We start from the raw sequence: 12,400 nt of genomic DNA on the forward strand, positions 1-12,400 counted from the left end.
CATAAATGCATATATATTGTGATGTCCTTGGATTTGTGCAATGGGAATCGGATCGTGATGAGATCACGATAATGAGATCGATTCACCTTTAAACACATATCCTAAATAATCCCGGTCATAGGTTACTCGAGAGGGACATCGTGATAACCGGATAGACTGGTGTGCTGTATACCCGTCCATATGATGGATGCAGCTGGTCTCATAGCTGCTCGTGTAGGGACACTAGGGATACAGTACAGGTGCTCATTGGAGAATGAGTTCACTGATTGATCCGCTTACGGAATGCTGGATGGTTGATGATGCCTTATTGTCAGACAACGATTCCGTAGTCCTAGTGGTGTATCTGGTTCTTAGACTTGAGACACCAAGGATGTCCTGTATGAGTGCTCCACTCTTTGATACCAGACTTATAGGTTTGGCTGTTCCCAGATCTAGTACAGTTGGTCATTGGGAGTGGTAGTCGACCTTACGAGGGCTATTGAGTGTCGACAGAGGATCATCCACTCTCGGCGTCATGAGAGGAATATCCCATGTGTTCTTGCTCAGACAAATCCCTGGCCAGGGTCATTCGGGTTGAGAGAGAAAGAGTTCTCCGGGAGAATCCGATTAGAGCGAGACTCGAGTAGAAACCGTATGGGTCTGACAACACCATGCTCGATATACGGTCTCTGGGATATTAGATGGATGAGGGACTATAGGTACATGGTAACTGAGGACAGACAGGTCCAATGGATTGGATTCCCCTGTATCGTCTGGGGACTACGGCGTAGTGGCCTAGTACTTCCGTAGTCGATGAGTCGAGTGAATTATTACAGAGATAATAATTCACTGAGTTAGAAGGAGTTCTGACAGGTATGACTCACGGCCAGCTCGATATTGGGCCTAGAGGGTCACACACATATGGTAGGCATTGCGATGAGTAGAGGTTCGGATATGAGATATCCGACGGAGCCCTTGTCTTATTGGATGCAGATCCAATACCCACTAGGGAAAGGACCCATTAGGGTTTTGACACGGGATCTCTATAAATAGGAGGGATTCACAGCCTCATAGGCTAGAGTCTTTGCTTGCCCTTCCTATTCTCCTCTCCCTCTCCACCTCAGAGTAGGCCTGGAGTTTTGAGGAGCGTCGTCGCAACCCTGCTGTGTGGATCACCGCTAGAGAGGACGCTTGACCTCCTTCACCCTCTCCTAAGGATCTGCAAGGAAACAGGGATATACGATCTCCCTAGGTAACACAATCTCTATACGCAGTTTTGTGTTTTGCGGATTTTGCGCACCAATCTTCGCACGACGATGAACATCTTTTTGGGAATCGGGGATTTTTGTTTTCTTGTTCTTCCGCTACGCATATGATGTCGCCCCCTCATGATTTCCCAACAACTAAGGCGACTCAATTTGCAGAGGCGAAGTTGGGTTCAGAAGGCCTTAGCACGGGGCAAGAGGATGCAGAGGTGGGTACTCTTAAAGAATATGACACAGTGTTGCCATTCAAGTTGCTACGAAGGAAGCCATGCGTAGAGAAGATTGTGCTGGTAGGGGCAGAGGCCCAGGATCCAGACAATGGTGTACTAATTATAGCGAAGTCGGGGGACTTCGGGAGCTACTAGGCGACAGACTATCCTAGAGCGGTGCTTCATCTAGGTGTGACCCAAGAGTGGGTGGATGAAGGTCGATTGCCAAAGGAGCGAACAAAATCGAAGGTGGAGGAGACCCGACGATGTATTGACAGAGGCCACACATGGAGGGTTCACAATTCGAGTTCTTCCCACAAGGATTAGAATGTAATAGAGATGTCACCAGGAGGCGACATGGTGCAGCGGATCGTGGTGGAACAGTTCGTGGCAATGCGATACACATGACATAGTCCCATAAGGGACTAGATCATATGGAGGTATGATCAGGAGCTACTTGAAGCTCAACTTCGGTGAACAACATGATGGCAAGAAGAGCTGTGGATTCAAGGAGTGAAGGCCATGGTACCGTAGAAGCGGGTCTTTCATGCATGCATCGAATTTTGCATCGGATGAAAACCTTGGTCATCAGCATATGGGGGCTGTGTTCCACCAAGGGAAAAGTTCGAATGCAAGTACTGGTGAGTCCCATGGGAGGGACTTGATCATACATAGGTATAATCGAAGCAGTTAGAGAGTTGGACTGCTCTAGAGCTTATATTCGCATAAGGGAGCCCGACAAGTCAGAAGACAAGGTCGAGTAAGCAAACGTTGCTATCAAGGAAGCTAAGGAGAACATAATCGGTGCAAACCCTATAATGTAATGGCAGAGACCATGCATGAGAGTTGCAATATGTCTTTCCATCAACCAAAGGGAGCTGCTTGGAGAACACAGAGGTGTTGAAGCAAAGGGTCGAAAGGGGCGAGGAAGTGACGATGGGTCCAGAGGGACTTAGCTACCCAAAATCAAGCATCAGTTAGAATAGAGGTGGACTTAGAGGAGTGCTACAGAGACATATCTACTGATTGTGACAAAAAGGGATACAAATGTGAGGCGACGAATAGTAGGGCTATGGGCATGGTAGCGTCATGGTACCGTAGAGGCAGGCCTTCCGTGAAAGTCATTGATCCCTTGTTCTCATGGAGGGAGAGCGCTTGGTCGTGAAAGGGGCCGAGGAGGTGGAGCATGCAGAGGCAAACTCCAAGTACCGAGACAAGGCTAAAGGGCAGAGGCCAAGGAACTTCGTAAGACCGGTGTCAACGAGCTTCTCATCAAGATAGCCGAAAGTGAAGGACTTCGGGTCAGGCAAGAGTGCATGACCAAGGAACGAAGCAGGCAGTACGCGGTGTTGTACCTTTGCTACTCAGTGGAGTAGGCGATAGGGTTGATGGAGAAGACAGTACAATCCTAGAGGCGACCAAACCTATGAGAGAATTACTCCACGTTGGGGTGAAAACTTCTTGTATTCTAGAAGTTCGATGGCATTGAGAAGATGAATCATAGTAACTTACTCAACGCAAGGAGTGCAAACACTTCAAGTGCTTCAGAAGTATGAGCAAAGAGCAGGCGAAGGCCAGTAACCAGTTTGATGCATGGAGTACAACCTCGAGGAGGCGGACGAAGTCAAGTAACCTTTGCCTTCTCAACTCTTAAGGGAATGAGCGAAACCGAGTACCCAAATTCTCTTATCTATCCAGCAGAGGAGCTCTGCATATGTTCAAAGACCCTTCGAAGATAATGGAAGACAATAATTGTCAAATCCTCACCAACGGTGATCAGTGTTACTAAGAGTAGATTGTCTGCTTCATTTCCTAACGAAATGTCAATCGAAAGCGTAAGTGATGCGAACCTACTTGGATGTGACAACTAAATGAAAGAAGAGTCAATGAGTAAATTTTGTGAAGGAAAGATTTCCCTCAACAGAATAGAGGATTTCCCTCAATAGAATAGAAAGATTTCCTCATATAGTTGGGAAAATCTTATCTTCTATCAGGATTAAGGTGAATAAGTTATTGTAATATGAGCTTTTCTTAGTCAAATAGGACTTTGAGACTTCTAGGGATGCTTTAATAGAACTTGTCCAGTTCAATTAAGGGTTGTTGAGATTATCCCTGATCAGTATATACTTTTAAGGTGGACTCACTGGTTGGCGAGTAGGGGAGTGGAGGCAAGTGCAATTGAGGAAGAAGGGAGAGCAGACTAGGGCAATAGAGGAAGAGGGGAGGAGAGGGGAGCATAAGCAAAGGAAGATAAAAGGGGTAATGGGGCCTCACAAGAGTAGTGGATGAGTGTGCTTGAGGAAGTTGAAGGGAGTGTAGATGACGAAAATGAGGTCCTCGATGGGGCAATCACATAATCAAAGATACAATAGCTAGCTCACCACAAAAGTGATCGGGGCAGGTGCTACTCACGCAATTGAGCATGTAGGTGATGCCATCACGATATAGAGTAGTGTGATTGTGGGCCATTATGTTGTCGGTGCCTTCAAGGTCAGAAGAATCGAACGAGAGGGGAGGGGAGGGTAACGAGGCCTCATGGTGGGGTGGAGGCAATGGGCAACATTAATGGAAGAAGCAATTTCATGTTTTAGGAAATAAATAACATCTATGAAAATGAATGAAAAAGTGGATGCTAATAGAAAAAGAAATTACTATTTAAAGACTCCTTATTATTCATAACCCCTTGCTATTCACAATCTTTTAAGAAATAATAAAATAATATTTTACTATTCATAACCGCTCTAATTTTATTTTTACTCTCCTCTTTTTCTTTTTTTTCCTTCTCGACAGCCCTCACTTGCACACCCTACTATCGTCAACTCTCCTCATCACCCATGCATCCTACTAGGCAAAAATTATTTTTTACCTTCTCTTTAATATTCAATTTATCTCGTTTCGTCATATATTTTTATTTAACATTTTACATCACATTCGACGATTAAGAGAAGGAGAAAGAGGTGAAACGGAGGAAAGAAAAGAGGTTATAGGTAAAGAATAAAAAGATTCTACTAAAATTAAGTTATAAATTAATTACATTTACATCTATTTATAAATGGATAATCTAGAAATATTCAAATTTCTTAACATAGAGTTATGAATAATAAAAAAATTACAAATGGCAATCTCCTTTTAAAAAATAAAAATAATAATTTTTTTTTTTGGTGAATTTGCCCAACACTTTGAACACTCGTGTCTCTTAATTTAAACCACGAGAACACTCGCGTCTCTTTCAACGATGGTGAGGTGCCTGCTACCTCTTATTTTGTATTGGTATGAATGCTGGTTGCGGCTTGTTTACGTTTCTGTGATGGTACAGCCTACCTGTGACTTCTTCTGTGTTCATATTTGTCAATTCCGAGTTTGCATTTTTTTTCAGATAGCGCAAGAGAAATGTCCAAAACAAAAATAAATGACTCTGCAATTTTATGGGATCGATGTCCTCGAAGAGGCCATTACTATTATTTATGAGCAGATTGTTCTTCCAAATCTCCACCTACTCACTCGATCGGGAGGATGTTTTTGTCTTTTTCATCAGCTACCGTAAGGTACCAAATCCACAGGAGATTTAGCGAAAGTTCCGAAACAACGGCGTAAGAGAAATGCCACCTCCAACGCCGTCCATCGCACGCTCATACTTGGAACAGTTTCGTTATCGTATATGTTGCCATCGGCATGCATCCATGGGTGAGACAAGGACGAGCTGTGGAGAATGCAGTGAATCAGTGCCCAAAGCTGTGAATTGTTTCTTCTTCGGGTGCTTGCAGTTTGACTAAAATGTATGCTGATCTCTCAGTAAGCATGAAGGGAACTGTGGATGATTGTGCTGATCATGTGCTGCAAATTTATACATCTCTCTTTCAGTATTGACATTTTGCCTACGTTGGGACTTTTATACATATCACATGTAGCTTCAATTTCATTCACAAGCATCATAGTTTGACAAGATCACATAATCAATCTACCTTGTTTGAATAATCTGACCACCATATGTGGGAGATTGGACACAATATAGCCTTAAGGTTGGAATTGCTAAGTAGTGGACCAAATTCCAATGTCATCCAATTTAATTAATCTTTGCAATAGGTACCAATATCTTCCTCGTCTTTATCTATATCTTATCCATATGAATGTTTTATAAGTTCCCTAAACCTAACCGTCACATATACATTATGTGCCGTTTGCATGAAAGAGTCGAACTAATGTAATTTATTTTCTTTTGGACATGCATAAATAGAAACCGTGATGTCTCCGTTTGAATTGAAGCAAGACTGCATGTCTTATTACAAGCTTGAGCTTCAAAACACAACATTGTTCTACCTACTCCTTTGGTTATAAAAGCCCACAGACCTCTCATGTCTCTCCCTCCAATCCTCCATCCACCTTTTCACCCCCTGCCTAAGCTTATCCATGGCCTCGTCTCCATCCCTCCCTCTTCTCCTCCTCTTCCTCTTTGCCGCTGTTGCCATTGTGAGCAGCGATGAACCCAAGGAGAATATGACCCACCTGCACTTCTATTTGCACGTCTACTACGGCGGCCCCAACGCGACCACCGTCACCGTTGTTAGCCCACCCGGCAACAGCACCTTCGGGAGCATCGGGGTGGGCAACAACATCCTGAAGGAAGGGCCCGAGCCGAGCTCGATGCTCATCGGAAGGACGAACGATCTCACCGCGCAGGCGTCCATAGAGAGCCCGTCGTACCTCTATATGTTGAACTTCGTGTTCACCGCCGGAGAGTACAACGGGAGCAGCATCGCCATCGTCGGCAGGGAGGTGATCGGCATGACCTCGGAGAGGACCATTGTCGGAGGGACCGGCATGTTTCGGATGGCGCGGGGTTACACGGTCAGCACTCTCATCAGTTCAACTGGAACCACCGAACTCTTTCTTGTGTCAGAGTACTATGCTTATATCTATCACTAGTGCTGATGAGCTGCCTCTCTCTCTCCTTGTGTGTTGCAATAAAACCTGCTCGTTGCTTCTTCTACATCCTCCACTTTGTTTCTTCTCTACGATTCTGGGAGTCACCCATGGTATAAGGGCTTTGTTTTGTAACGCAGTGTAGTATGATGCCTTTATCTTTCACTACCTGTGAGTTGCCTGCTGCTGCTGGTGCCTCTCCTTGTGTGGTTAATAAATCCTGTTTGTGGCTTGTTCTGCATTCATATGCCACTGTTATGTTTGTGTATCTTCCATGATAACATGCTGTCTTCTTGTATCTTTGAACGTGGAGGAAGTCAGCCATTATCAGCCTTGCTTGTCTGAGAGAACCTTTTCCTTAAATGATGTCGACGTCAATGGCACCGAACATGCTCTCACTCATACTCCAAACCTGCATCACAGCATTAATAAACAAACGATCCCAATTATGTCGGTAAGTGGAAGCTGCATTAGAAATTTGAGATCTTATATAAAAAGACCTTTTTCTTTTTTGGTTTGCAGACATTAAACAAAGAGAATACAACGTAGACTTCGAGCGGCGTAGTCGTGCCGGCGACATCTTCCTATTATTTGGTTGGATTGGGACAGCTTAGTCTTAGTTGTCGCTGTTTGGTTCCACTCCGTCAAATAGTATGTCCTGTCACAATTCTTTTTTCCTTCCACTTGCGATAAGAAGTCTAATCTGTGGAAAAAATTGGGCTTCATGTGCTGACGTGTGTGACATTTTTAAATTGAATCCAGTCGTCATGGTTGGTACGACATTCTTCTCTCATTAATCGTAACACCTTAATTGGACTTGTTAAGTTGATTGATCGGATATCACACGACTTAAAGATGATAGTAACTTGAAGATGATAGTAAATCCATCCATCAGAATCATCCTCTCCTTGCAGTTTAACAATAAATGAAGTGTGTCAACGGTAGTAATAACCTACCAACGTTGACCAGTTCAGTTCATGTGAGATATATGTACATATATTCAAAAAGAAAAGTTTCTAGCTTTATCTTTTTCTTGCATAGGGTTCCTACTTCGAAAATAGTATCCCTTGGTGAGTTATTCTATCCATTTATTCGTGGATAGCTAAGTCATTGTTTTCTGCCCAAAACAGTGGCTCTTGGACCGTTGGTTTAGTAAGGTATTGCTAATCGATTTGGGTTGAGATAGTTCATTACCGATTTAACATTTTAACTCTGTTAAGAAGATATACAAAGTGGCTAGTACAGTGTATAATAAGTTGCTGTCATACTGATCTCGATGAAGAAACAAAAAGCTTCTCTTTTGTCATTTTTCTTCTTACCCATCTCTTTGTTTTTTATCTTTCCTTTCTTCTTGAATAAGACAAAAAAAATTATGTAAGTATATTAATTCATTCTGTACTATTATATTAATTCCTTGATTTAAAAAATAAAATTTTTAATTCTAATGATCTCTTTGTATGAAGGATTCTATTTTTGATAAAATATTTTCAGTTTTTTATGATATTGATAGATGAATATTAGGTAAGACATCAAATTTAGGTGAAATCCTTTGTCAAATGACTCACGTTTTGAGATTCTTTTTATAAACTTAAATGGCTCATTTTATTACGATAAAGACGATGATAGTGGTGATGTCTTACTAAAGAAATATTATAAGATAAAATTGAATATGACATAAATCCTAATAATTATGATGTATTAGGTGTTATTGATCAGTGAATTATTTTACGTAAAAATATATATGATAATATTTAATAAATATTTACTGAATAACTAAGATGATGATGTGCTGCTAAGCATTGCTACTGTTTGATGGGCCTCTACATTTGTCTGCTTTTACAGTGCCTTCGAACACTTTCTCCGTTGACAACAAGCCATAAGAATTGAACTTTTTAGGGTCTATTTCCTGCTACTGCGCTGTGTTGCAAGTCACTGGTCAAACTGGTAGCAATAAATTTCTTATTACCATTGATTATGCTTGTCATAGATCTTGCTTTGCGTCTCATCTCATTATTAAATTAATTGCCTTTGGGCATATCCATGTTAGAATTACATGACCAACACAATATATTTTCTCTTTTTCTACATGCAAGTGAATAGTTTTTTTTTTGTATCTGATGATATGATCTTACTAGATTATATCTTGTAGAGATAATGTTGATGGTAATTGTAATGGTCAAGCACAGATGAAGTCCTAACTTTTCTAAATTGACATTAACTGAGTAAATATGTGATGGGACTATATATAGTATTATTGTATGGTATATGGGATAGATAGTGTCTCATCCGTCTCTGTAGAGACTCTATACAAATTATTTGATACTTGTAAGATGGCCGATGCTATACGAAGTGAATCTGAAGTACTCGAACCAAATATTATCATTTTGATAATTTTTAACCATAATAAATATTATGGAATTCCTTATGGCCTAATGTTGTTAAGTTTTGTACTCATCTTATGTAGCGAAGATTGATGATACCAATCTGAAAGCTACATATGGATTAATCGGGGTTCATAAAAAATGTGCTGTAGAAATATGTGATGCATAAACTACTATGTTTGCATGTTGGTCTTTTCTTGAAATGTCTATTCTTATACTGCTTTGAAATTTTGATATGCAAATAATAAAATATGAGGGCTTTGTAGTTGTATGAGGGTTCCACCATGTGGGATTCTAGAATGTTCAATATGTGCAACCTTATCCCTTTGAGCAAATTCTCAATTAAAGATCCTGACAGTTATCATTTTAATCTTCACTGTTGAATTATGGATATGATCAAATTCTGTAACCTAAGTTCAACCTGTATATGACTTGCACAATGTTTTGAGCACTTTCAGAAATAAAGACATGTAAATTTAGATAAGATTTGGTCTGACAATAAATCCAACCTGTATGCTTGCATTTAATTTCGTTTTTTTTTATCCTCCAACTCCTTGTTGTTTTTTCCTTGGACATATCATTGGAATCTGTGCAAAATTTTGGAACATCATTATAACAATAATTGAGTTTTTCTCGACAGGAATTGAGGCTAGAGGCTTCATATTTGGTCCCCCAGTTCCCTTGCGGAAGCCACGAATTATTGCTCATCTGGTCCCCCAGTTCTCAGATTTCCATGATCATATAATCATAGAATATATATGGCTCAAGATTATACATTCCATGATGCTATTAGTAGGCTGCCTAAATCATTTATATGATTATATATTCATGCTATTTTCAAAATGGGATTACCAGCAAATCTTAATTTTGAAGTATCCAGATCCTTAGATGTCATGTAATTTGTTGTTTACAAAGTATGAGACAAATGATGAGCTTTTCCTGCTTGCAACACACCTGTAACTAATCATTTTACATACTTGATATAATAGTTAAATTGTTGTCCTCTCAAATTTTACTATCTTTGAAAGTTTATTTTAGAAGATAGCAATTATCATATTTATAATAGATTTACCATGTTAGCACCTGACTTAGATTTTTGGATTTATACTTGACAAATCTTTATTCATTTATAGGGGTTATCGGACACACAAAAAAATGATAATTTCACTTTATTTATTAGAAACTTATCATTCCCATATCATCATTCTATAATTACTGATATTAATCTGCGTGATATGAGAATATTAATGATCTTAAAAAAATAACCAAATATAATACTTTTTTATAATATTCAAGTAACGATGTACTATTTTGTGAATTTTTTTGTACTATGAACGGGAAGCAAATTGGCATGAATGAGCTTAAACAATGGCCTCTATTCGACCTACTCTTTTGATTATAAAAGCCCACAAACTCCGGTGCCTCTCCACCCAATCCTACAGCCGCTTGATGATTCCTGCAAGTGTCTCCATGGCCTCATCTGCATACTTTCTTTTCCTCCTCCACCTCTTTGTCTTCGCCAATGTTGCCCCTGCAAGCGGACATGTATATGCTGCACACAAAGAGAAGATGACCCACTTGCACTTCTACTTCCACGAGATCTACGGCGGCCCCAACACGACCACCATCACCGTCGTCAACCCTCCCGGCAACAACTCGTTCAACAACTTCGGGAGCATCGGGGTGGGCGACAACATGCTTAGGGAAGGGCCCAACCCGAGCTCCAAGCTCATCGGGAGAGCGCAGGAGCTGGCCGTGCAGGCGTCCTTGGAGAGCCCGGCCTACCTCTCCGCGTTCAACTTCGTGTTCACCGCCGGGGAGTACAACGGCAGCAGCATCTCCATCTTCGGCCGGGCGGTGCTCACAGAGACGATGGAGCGGGGTATCATCGGAGGGACCGGCAAGTTCCGAATGGCCCGGGGCTACACCATTAGTAGGCTCGTCAGGAGAACTGGGACTACCGAAATCGTGCTTGTGGTGGAGTACGATGCATACATCTTTCACTACTGAGCAGCTGTCATTCACCTCTGCATGTGTGTTCTGTTCTTCACCCATACTTTGTTGTCTCTTTGACGTTGGAAGCCGCCCATTGTCTTTGCTCTTACAGCACAGCTGATGTCTCATCTCTTTGTTCTCTCACCACCATGATTATGATTAATAAGAAGCGTTTGGCTTTTCGCCCTAGTGCCTGTTTATGTTCACACGACTCATAATACCTGTCCTTTTCTGAACCACTTAAATTTCGCTCTACTAATAACGTCTTCATTAACTTTTGGATCTTGCTAATAGGTCCAAAAAATTTTGAAACCTTTTTTTAATAAAAGATAAATTGTTTTTAACTAAAACTTTAAATTTGTCAAGGTTATTATCATCTCCCTAACTTGAATGGAAAACTAATTCTATTTGAAATCTCATTATCATCGACAAATAATATGCACCATGGATGTGTATCTAATAAATTCATCCGTCATTAATATAAATAAATTAAAATCTTAAACAAAATATAAAACATAAAAATTTGAAAGAAAAGGGAATTTGTTCCGCTTCTTACTATTCTCATGCCATCAATTTCAGAAATTGTTTTGCTTTGCATGTTTTCTTCTTTGTTCCTTTTTTTTCCCTCGTTGCTTTTTAGTGTCATGTACTTTGGAAGTTTGTGTACAATAATTCCGCCATGGTTTTGGTCGTCTTCATCATCATTCCTTTTTATTTTAATCAATCATAGTACATGATTATTCTGTAAGTACAGGGCCACTAACTATAAATAATTAGTCTTTGCCAACCTTTCTGTAAAGTCAACTATACTTAGCCTATACTGTGAGTTGCTAAATTGATATAATAAGTTCTTCAATCAGTATAAATATGCTTCTCCTGTACTATGAGGCGCTGTTGTTGACTTGCTCATTCACAAGTAGGGCCAACACCACTATGCCCGACGGGATGCAGCCCTCTATGACTTGTAGTGTTGTTTATGATTTGCCATTATTATATGACAGCTCTTTTCTCAACCAGCCAGAAGGGATACGGCCCATGCATTCACAAATAAGTTCAATTCAAATGTGTTGGTCGCACGCTGCTGCGAAGTGGACCAAGCTGAACCTGATGGGCCTTCGAGGACCAATCGAAGTTGGGATGGTGCCGACTTTGCGCTAAGAACAGTGATGCTTGCGCTCTTCCAGCAGGATACAGCTTCATAAATGTGGCAGCGATTGGACAAATGAATTTTTGATAGTCAAGGAGAACATTTTGGTTACAATCCATTTGAGTGCAAATAAACTTATGATTGAAGCTGATATAGCATGGATTGCAGAAGCTTTGAACAAGGAGAAACCTCCTTCTTGGTTCCTTCTTACTCAACTTGATCGTCGAGTGGAGGGTGATTCACACTTTTAGAGAGGGTAATCACTATCCTACTGATTTGTCTCTTTTACCAAAAATCGAATCAGATTTGGACGCTAGATTGCCATCCTGATTTTTACTCCCTTTTGTGTTCTGATGGGCAAGCTGCAGCTTGTAACACAGGTTTTTGAATATATATATATATATATATATATATATATATATATATATATATATATATATATATATATATATATATATTTCCCCATCATATGCGTGTGAGTGAGATGAGGTCAAATTTGATAGT

The 12,400-nt window shown here is 40.5% G+C and overlaps 2 protein-coding genes across 2 annotated transcripts; both read left to right on the top strand.

Annotated features, from left to right (window-relative positions):
* Positions 1 to 5,860: 5,860 nt before the first annotated feature.
* LOC135620395 (dirigent protein 1-like) lies at positions 5,861 to 6,376 on the top strand. The gene has a single exon (XM_065123319.1). It carries the CDS (start codon positions 5,861 to 5,863, stop codon positions 6,374 to 6,376), a length of 516 nt encoding a protein of 171 aa, XP_064979391.1.
* Positions 6,377 to 10,122: 3,746 nt separating this feature from the next.
* Positions 10,123 to 10,764, top strand: LOC103994673 (dirigent protein 1). Its single transcript, XM_009415078.3, has one exon. It carries the CDS (start codon positions 10,123 to 10,125, stop codon positions 10,762 to 10,764), a length of 642 nt encoding a protein of 213 aa, XP_009413353.2.
* The last annotated feature ends 1,636 nt before the right edge of the window (positions 10,765 to 12,400 follow it).

Source organism: Musa acuminata, chromosome BXJ2-8 (assembly GCF_036884655.1).
Source record: "Musa acuminata AAA Group cultivar baxijiao chromosome BXJ2-8, Cavendish_Baxijiao_AAA, whole genome shotgun sequence".
NCBI lineage: Eukaryota > Viridiplantae > Streptophyta > Magnoliopsida > Zingiberales > Musaceae > Musa > Musa acuminata.